General features: G+C 42.8%; 1 protein-coding gene across 8 annotated transcripts in view; it reads right to left on the bottom strand.

Moving 5' to 3' along the window:
- Positions 1 to 4,475: 4,475 nt before the first annotated feature.
- The window catches only part of EPB41L5 (erythrocyte membrane protein band 4.1 like 5), a 50,806-nt gene continuing 46,125 nt past the window's right edge, over positions 4,476 to 9,156 (bottom strand). For 6 of the 8 annotated variants that reach the window (XM_056496258.1, XM_056496255.1, XM_056496257.1 and 3 more), the window contains exons 21-26: positions 8,976 to 9,086; positions 8,327 to 8,417; positions 7,321 to 7,398; positions 6,487 to 6,528; positions 5,986 to 6,119; positions 4,476 to 5,318 (exon numbers count right to left, since the gene is read on the bottom strand). In XM_056496258.1, the coding sequence (XP_056352233.1) occupies positions 5,261 to 5,318; positions 5,986 to 6,119; positions 6,487 to 6,528; positions 7,321 to 7,398; positions 8,327 to 8,417; positions 8,976 to 9,086 (514 nt within the window). In that variant the 3' untranslated portion in view covers positions 4,476 to 5,260. The remainder of the gene's footprint in view (positions 5,319 to 5,985; positions 6,120 to 6,486; positions 6,529 to 7,320; positions 7,399 to 8,326; positions 8,418 to 8,975; positions 9,087 to 9,156) is intronic. The other 2 variants (XM_056496256.1, XM_056496264.1) reach the window with 1 other exon arrangement.

The following is a 9,156-nucleotide window of genomic DNA, read 5'->3' as shown; positions in this document are numbered from 1 at the left end:
AGTTTTTGAGAAACAAAGATGATCAAAGGGTTTAGTTGCCCTTTGCTGCCTTCTTGAGCATTTAGCCAAAGCCAGGGCTTGGGAGTGAACAGTTTCCTTCAAACCATCATTAGTGCTGCTGTACTTGCAAACACACCCCAGTTCCTTGCTGGAGACAAGAGTGAGGGTGCTCAGGTAACTGGCCTGCACTGGAACCACAGCTCAGGCTCCCCTTCTGCGCACGCCTTGGATTGGTTTTCAAAGGCACTGGACACCTGACAGTCCTCCTGGCCAATCTCAGCTCTGTTGAAAAAAATGCATGTCATTCTTTAGCATCTACCTGCAGGCTTAGGTGCTGTTTTAACTTATGCTTTAACTGACAACAGGCTAAGTTTAGGGCAGCAACCCATGTCCCAAGCCCCAGCTGACCCACCTCTTAGTGCTGTACCCGTGTAACGCAGGGGGCTTAAAGATGACTCTGCAAGGCTTTTGCACTGACATGGTGTATTTTAGACAAAATTATAGCATAAACATTCCAAGACTGGGTTGAGTGGACTACAGATCTACTTGTTCCCATGTACAGTTTCAATACAGATCTCAGTGCAGTGCCTAGGACAGTTCATAAGTCACCAGTGTTGTGAAACAGAAGCAAGAGGGTGCACTTTGTCTTATAAAAAACCCAACAAATAAATTATACGTTGAGAGCTATTGCCAAGCTTTACATACAAAAAGTAAAAATACAGTAGTTAGTGCGGCTTTAACAAAACAAAACTAGCTAAAAAAATATTCTTATACACTTTAAAAATAAGTTTGTCCAGTTACATAGGTAGGGGTGTCTGTGTGTGTTTATGGAGCAGAGTGCTCAAGCCAAGCAGTCAAAAGGAGGTGAAATCTGCAGGAGAATCCTGTGGCTCCAGGCCCTGTGGGTCAGTGCTGCTGGGGTGCCTGCTCAGGCCAGCAGCAACACGGAGCCACTCACGACACCGAGCCAGGCCCTGGATTTAAGGGGCCATGCTGAGCATCTGCATCCCCCAAGAACTGCCAGGAGCCATTGCAGCTCTGCCTCAGCACTGGGGGCAGGGCCCTGCACTCCTGTCCTTGGTGCCAACACCTGGACCAAACACACCCGGATCACACCTGATCACACTGAAAGGCCATTAACATATATTGGTCTATTTTTTGGTTGAAAAGCTGTGATTGTCCAGCTGCATTTGAAAGCTGTGGTATTACAGTGTCTAACAGCTACATATATACATATATATATATATATATGTATATGTATATAGATACTATGACTTCCTACGTTCAGAAACACTATGTGCACAGATAGAGCTTTCAATGCTAGCTGGCTGTGGAACAGAGCTGCTATCACTTCACCACTAGATTTGGGTTGTACCAGAATATGTTCACAATGTGAAAAATACATCCAGTGCTGTTTGTGAAGGACATGCTCATCCCAGCAGGATGTCTTTGCTTCATGAAATGAGAAGGAAGGAGCAGGGTGCAGAAAAAGGGAGAGCAGGCAAGGACTGCAAATATTTTGTACAGAGCTCCACATATAGCTGCACTGTTCACCTGAGCTGCTCTAACAGGGCTGCAAATTTTCTTGAAGTTGTGTCCAAAAAATTGTCCAAAATTGTCTTACTGCCTTCAGTAAGTTGTCTTCAACAAACTGTGACTAAAATTTAAGTCTAAAAACAAATATATTCAAGCTAGTTCATTAACCACGACTGATTAACAGGTAAGTAAGGTAATTTATGTCATGTAACTTACCTAATATTAAACTCTATTACCACCAAACTAAAGAAGAGATTCCCTTAATTCTGGCGAAAGAAAGCCTCAACTTCCACATTTTAATGGCCATTTCCTAAGCCTATAACTGCACACAGCACATGCAGACTCTGATGGTCTTAAATGGGTGAGATTGAAATGCATCTGTCTTGGGTTAATCAGTCTGAAATAAGAGCTGGGATGCTGTTATTATAAACACCCGATTTCTATAAAACCTTTTACTCCAATCACAGAACATGACTAGAGTAAAATCACTTTTACTTTCAGATCCAATCACTTAGCATTCATTCATTCATTCCTGTCAACTCATACAGCTTTTAAGTGGTTGGCAGACCTGCCAACATCCTGACACCAGATTCACACAGAAGTTTTATTTATAAATCTCTTTAAATAAATACCAAAAAATAGACTTTTAAGAGAACACTTGGACCCTACAGCCAATCAATCAATAGTATAGAAATAGCAGGAAAATACTTTCTTCTCAGTAGCACACAGGCATTTAAGTGATACTCTGTAACACTAACTGCAGGAACTAGTATCCCTATTTATGTTTGATAAAATGCAAGTGATGAGTAATGCTACCTTACCTGTTAGTCAGTCATGTTGTAACACAGTACCTCTAGCTGCAAAGCAGAACAGTGATGCCAAACTGCAGGATATTCAGATCACAAACCTGTGTCCCCTTGGTCTTGCCAGGCTCCCTATATAAGCAATGGATTAGCTGAGTAAGCTACATCAAGACAAATTGAGTGAATATTTGCTCCAAGTATCATATATTGCTGGGAAGAGTTGGGTTTGTAGCCCCAAATCTTAGATATTGCAATTTCCCAATTTACTAGTTGAAATGTTTGCATTTTTATGTGAAGCTTCAAATATTAGTCCCCTAAAATTGAGGAAAGCCTTGCCCCTTTGAAGTTTCTCTGTGTGTGCGTGTGTGTAATCACAACATTCCCCTCCAACCACTGCTATCCTGACCATGCTGAAATAACAGTTGGTTATTTGGAACCATTTAGATTTTAGGGGACACACTCACCACACGCTGTTTACTTGTTACTTGCTGTGATAGTTCGGGAGGAATCTAAGGATGGTATTCAACATGCAGTGCTGGAAAACTGTAAACTTCTGTTATTCCAGTTTTGGGAGGGATTCAAGCTGACAGTTCGCAGAGCTCCTGAACCCAATGGGAAGAGCCAAATATCAAACATGCCTAAGAAAATGCTACTGCATTCTGTCTATTTACAAACCCAACACATGTAGCTGGAGAATGCCAGCTCAGCTGCTGAGCAAACAGATGAATAGCAAGTGCCAAGTTTCCACACACAGTCCTGGCTTTGTGCGGGAAGCAGACTGTTGCAGCCATTGCTTCCCTTTTCCTGCAGGAACTTTGCTGGCAACGGCATTATTAATCTAGACTAAGACATTTGATATTTGAATCAGGAATCTTCTACACTTTAATAAGCAGTAAGGCTCAGACTTTAAAGTATAAAAAAAGCCAATACTCAACTGGAAGTAGCAGTGAGAGAGCTGAAGGGTTGGGAGCAGGAACCCTGTGACTGGTCCAGTGGCTCCGCAGCTCCAGCAGTGCGGGAGTGGGACCTGCCCGTATCCGCTCCCGGTGCTGGCTGGAAGGGCACCTGCAGCCCCTGCCACCAATCCTGAAATCCTGGTTCTTGAGGCAATGGCTGCAAATCACTGCCTGGTTTCTCAGTCCTACCACCTTTCTCTGGTCCCTACATTCCCCTATTAAGGCCTCAGGGGTTTTGAGAAGTGGCAGTGGGCCACGTAAAATCCACGTGGCTTCTCCCTTAACACACATTCAGCATCTTGCAAAGATGTTGCACGAGAGCAACAGCAGCATGAACACCTTAGTCTGAAAGCAGCAGCCTTGCTGGGCCTGGCTTACTTGCACAACCCATAGTGGTTTGGTCCAAACCTTTGTTTACATTGAGACGTGCACACAGCCAATGGGCAGAAATGAAGTTGTGCATACAGGTTCCAGAACCAAATTTCACATTTAAGTTTGTTTCTAAGAACCACATGCATATAGGTATCTACAAACAGCAGCACTGTGCAGAAAACACCCTCCATCCCCAGTTATATGTACAAACCTCTTCCTCAGAAAGAAAGATCACAGTTGTTTCATCAGTGCTTCCCTGTTAGACATGGGATTCATCATCTTTGTTTCTTCTCCCTCTGACTCTGCATTACTTTTTTCACAGGCTATATCACCAGGGTCCACATGATACTGCTGCTCAGAGCTCAAATGATCTCTGAGCTGTATGCACTGTACCCCAAACTTCACCTGAGCACGCAAAGACCCTCACCTGCTCTGTGGAGTGTATGCTCTTACCTTCTTTCTACAGAGAAGTGAACTGCTTACATGAATTTTCCATCTTTTTTTTTTTTTTCCTATTTTCATGCTAATCTTTCTATTATTTGTTCCACACAAAACTATTAGATGACACTTGGAACAGGATTCAGAGTGGTGTTAAAAACAGATCTAGTTGTACCTTCATGCTGCAAAAATACTTGGCAAGTATTCCTGAAGCACAGCATCTGGAAAAACACCCAGAAACAGCATGAAGAGAAACATGAAAATTCTTTTCCTTTCTAGTCCTATAAGACAACAATAGTAATCATTAAGCAGTTCCTGAAGTAAGCTGCACTCACACCTTCACTGCTTTGGCTTTTAAAACGTACAGATCTCTAGTCTAAAATGAATGTATTTGAATCATGTAGGAAATGAAATGATCAGTGTCAAATGTGGGACCTCTGCTGTATTCTGCTAATGCTACAAGCTGTTTGGCAGGTAATTTGCACTTCCCTGGTTGCAATGAGCAGCAGCTCAAATCCATATACATCAAATCCATATACATAGCTGATGGAATAGATTTTCATGCTTTCCAGGTACTGTAATAGGGTGTGCAAGGATTATTAAGGGGGTTAAGGCCAAAAAGGAGAGCATGTGTTGGTAAAATGAAGGAAAACCAGAGGGAATAATCACACAGAAGAAAATGTCCTTGGCTGTACGGGACAGTGACCACCATGGAGCCCGTGCAGGGCACGGCCACGAGGTGGCCCTGCGAGTTCTCCTCATCCCTGCCAGGTTCATTACTCCACAGCCATCACGCCTGTGCTCACACCTTCCAGCAGCACCAGAGCTGGCTCAGGGTGAGGAACAATTAACCCAGCACGAGCAGAACACAACTGTTTGCTTTTCCTCAGTTCAGAACGAGCTCCAGTGTGATGTTGTTCTTCTCCCGAGGGAGATGATCAAATGTGCATGTGGTTTTACATCCGGTTCAGGCTGCAATTCCAGTTAGATTGTGATAAATGTAGAAGTCTCCTCCTGGATCCTGGCAAACCAGCCAGCTGTCTGACTCCTGTTCTGCACGAGTTTGATCCCAAGCAAGTCTTTTGGAAGGATCCCTTCGAGATATGTTAAAAGATCTGAGTTTTTACACGGTGAGAGTTTCAGAGATTGCTTCTTCTAGAGTTCAGTGGTGAGTAAACATTTTGTTCTTATTGTAGCATCCTCAGTAACTGGGCTAAAATGGGGGGAAAAAAAAGAAGGATCTGTAAATAAACTCATCCAAAAAAGTCTGCCATGATGGATTACAAGAGACAAGTATTGCTTCAAAGAGCATTCATGGCCATTCCCCTTGTAACTTAATGAGACCAACTGACAAACCTTTCTAATGGACAACTGCAGAAGAGCAAACTGAATGAAATTAAATCAATGCAGCAGTAGCACACTGCCATTCTTTAAAGATGGTCACTGCAAGGCCTGATCATCACTGCCATCATTCTGCCTCATCAGCATGGCAGAACGGAGTAGCAAGGGAAAAGGCTTCTACCCATTTGGTTTCTGACACCCTTATGGCTTGGAAATAACTGGGAGGGCATCCCTCTCCACCACCACAAATCCTCTGGCAGAGATTTCTGTAAATTCCTGTAAAGAAATTTCTCAGAATTTTTTTCTGCACCGTAACTTTAGTCTAGCATTAGAACATGAGATAAGGAAAGAAACTGACGTGAAATTAAAATACACACACATCAGTTCATTTGTAATATTTCAAATGCTATAAACAGACAAAACTACAGTTTGTTAACACAGCTAACAAGGCACTGTGTGAAAATGGCCCCTGTAACTATATCAGTGGAAGCAGTAAGAGTGCCCACACACACTCGTGGAGTGAGCTGAGGAGACCTCACCTCGCAAGGACTTCGGGTGCCTGCTGGGATGGTGTCAGTGCAGCTGAGGACATCAGGGTCTCCGTGCTGCCTTTCACTGCCTTCAAAGACAAGGCAACATTATTTCCCAAAGGCCCATTGGAAATCAGTCCCGTCTGAATGGGGAAGAATAAACAAGAAACTCAAACGCCAGCCAGGACAAAATTATTAACTTATAAATGGTAAAAATAGGATTCATTAAACTCCAGCCTGGGTTTACTAAATACAAATTCTTTAAGAAATTTTATGGCATTTACCTGAAGTACAATACAGCAAAAATGAAGTTTAACTATTAACAGGGTATATTGTCTGATTTACTCCAATTGAATTAGCTTGCTTTATCTTTTGTCTGGTACATTACTATGTAGACCTTCAAACTATTAAAAAATTAATGTATTTTATTATTTAACTTTAAGTCCCGCTATTTAATCATTACAAAAGCTTTCCTTTCTTTCTTTGTTAAGAAATGGTCAAGTAACTTACTGGCACTATCCACCTCGGTGCTACAATGGGCTGGGAAGACACCTACAAATAGCAAACAAAAGCTCAATTAAAAAGTTGAAAGTAGATGAGAACGTTGAGAATTGCCTCCCAAAACAACACCTCCCCCAAAACAATCTCAGATATTTGCCCCTCGTTAGCCTTTGAATCATGCTAGTGATTAGGTGGAGATGTAGCACCCACTGAGCACAGAGCCAGACACTCACTGGGGGCAGCTTCAACTCAGTGCTCCCTTCCAAAGGAAAGAATCCACCATCTTTTAGTGCTTTGTGGGCAACCTTAATCCAGAGCACACTACTGTGGAGAATTTAAACATCCTCCTTCTTCCCCCTTTCTCTTGGTGCATACAATAGCTCCATTTTGCCAGCACAGATTGTAAGAAATTTCTTTTCATCTATATAAAAGGCCTGATTTGTATTACAAGTTTACTTCTCAAGTATTTGGGTGTATATCTATATATATAGACACATACACATGTGCATAGATCTTCCCATATAATTTCTGAATTACATATTACTGAACCCTTATGTATCCCCAAATAATGAGAAGCAGGCTGGCACTTGCAGCTCTACTAAAGCAGTGGCACACATACAGCTCCACTCTTCGGGCTCCTTCATTTCCCCTGCAAAGCTGTAAAGTCTACACCCCTACACCAGCCACCCTGCAGGTGGGGGCCATATCTGATCCCTGTCCATCACTTCTTTCCACTGCCACAGATCTAAGCCTGGCAGACAGACACTAAAGCCAGAGAAAAATTCATGAGTAAAAATCACTGTTATGTGTGAAGGAAGAAGTTTGGGTTGGAAATACATTTACCCGAGGTGTGGCTTCTGTAAAGTCAATTAGATTCTCTGTCAGTGATGTTAAGGAAACGTCCTGGTCATCTGGAGTGCTCTATGGAATAAATCAGTTTTGAATTGAATTCCCAGTAGTAACCACATAGGTCTACTGAATACTCTAGTGGCTTCCTGAGTTACAGACCAGTATCTTTAATGAACACCACTTTTTATCAGGCTTATTTTTCTAAGTCTTGCAATTTTATCTTTTTTAGTACCCTTTTAATTTCCCTTATTCTCATTAATGTACTGGAAACAACAGCACTGCCCTGTAAGCAAGCAGTGAAACTGTCCCCTTGCCTCTGTGAAGGTGGGGTACTGCGCCATTTGAAAGGTCAGCAAGATCTGGAGGGCAGTGTTTGAACTCGGTGAAATTTATGATTATTCAGTGGGATCAAGTATGTAATACTGGTTTAGAGGCCCAACAGCTATGGGGCAGGGTGTTTTAGTCTTCCAGAACAACGTGTCAGTTTGCTCAAGTAAAGGCAGCAGAGGTCCACTGATACTGGACTCTTCTTTTGGAGACGGTCAAAAGAAAGTTTAATCCCTGAATTTGTGCTCTTCATGGATTCCAGTTAAAAATTACCTTTAGGTAACTAGAATATAACAAATAAACATCTAAATTTAAACTTTTCCTTCTGTGGTTCTTTTGATGGGAACTGCCTGTGTCAGAATTTCATCCCTACAGTCTCCTTACTGGAGCATAAAATCGTTGGGATGCAAGTGGCTCCCCACCAGTGAGAGAAAAACAACCAGTTTAGAAAAACAAGAGTTATGCCAAGAACCGGAAAGGACAGGCAGAAATGGCCTTTGGAAAGATCTGTGCAGTGTCCCTGCCGGCTTCAGAAAGCACTCTCTAGCATTCCCCAGCGCCTGGCATTCACAGAGTTATGAGAGGCATGCAGCAAGGTCTGCTGGGCTTGCCTGGAGGCATCGGGAGCTCAGAATGTGACACAGAAACCTTCCAGGCTGACAGGTGGTGATACCTTTGAAACAGCAGCCTCAGTTTGAGCCAGATTAGCTGGAATTAGCAGGTCCTCGTGGTTAGAGTCAGCATTGTCCTCATTCAGTGTCTTACTGAAAGGGGAAAACATTCTCATTAGCACCCTGCCTGGACAGCATGGAACAGGGCTGCTTCCCAGATAACTCAAAACCTTGACACCAGTTCCACCGAGGAGACAGAAGACTGATGTTTGTATGTTAATGTAAATAGCTTCCAACTACCTCTACAGACACTGCTCTCTCTCATAGCTCTCACAGCTACAGCTGTGTACAGTACCCTACAGTATCGATGTCTTCTATCTCAAAGGAGTTTCTTCAGCCCTTGTGTCTAATTTGCCTGAAGCCTTTCCTGTCATCCTCTTATCTTCCTCTTTAGAGCCAGGGGCAGTAAGATGTCAGGAATCTCAGTTCTTTGAGAGGATGAGAGAGATTCACCTACTGCTAGCAAAGATACTCACCCTGAGGCTGATCTACACTGATTAACTGCTGCAGTAATTAAAAATGCATCCATAAACCTGCTTAGATAGATGTAGCCTAAATGCTCAGCAATTGTTCCTCATATTTTCAGACCTTTTAATCATAATCTCCTCGTGGTCCCCTTACCCCAGAAACAGTTTCTCCAGAATCACTTACGGAACAAAGGTGTTTGAAGCAGGGATTGCTCTCAGCAGCTCTCTTGGATCTTGAAACACCGGACTGGTTGCTGGGGGACTGCTCTGTGATTTGCCTGACAGGATAATGTTCCTGGCACAAACCAACAAAAAATAAACAGAACAGAAAACAGGCACAACCTTCCATGGAGAGCTCTTTATGG

The sequence above is a fragment of the Oenanthe melanoleuca genome, chromosome 7 (genome assembly GCF_029582105.1).
Source record: "Oenanthe melanoleuca isolate GR-GAL-2019-014 chromosome 7, OMel1.0, whole genome shotgun sequence".
In the NCBI taxonomy this organism is placed as follows: domain Eukaryota; kingdom Metazoa; phylum Chordata; class Aves; order Passeriformes; family Muscicapidae; genus Oenanthe; species Oenanthe melanoleuca.
The sequence above is the reverse complement of the archived record's forward strand: the minus strand, read 5'-3'. Positions and strand labels throughout refer to the sequence as shown.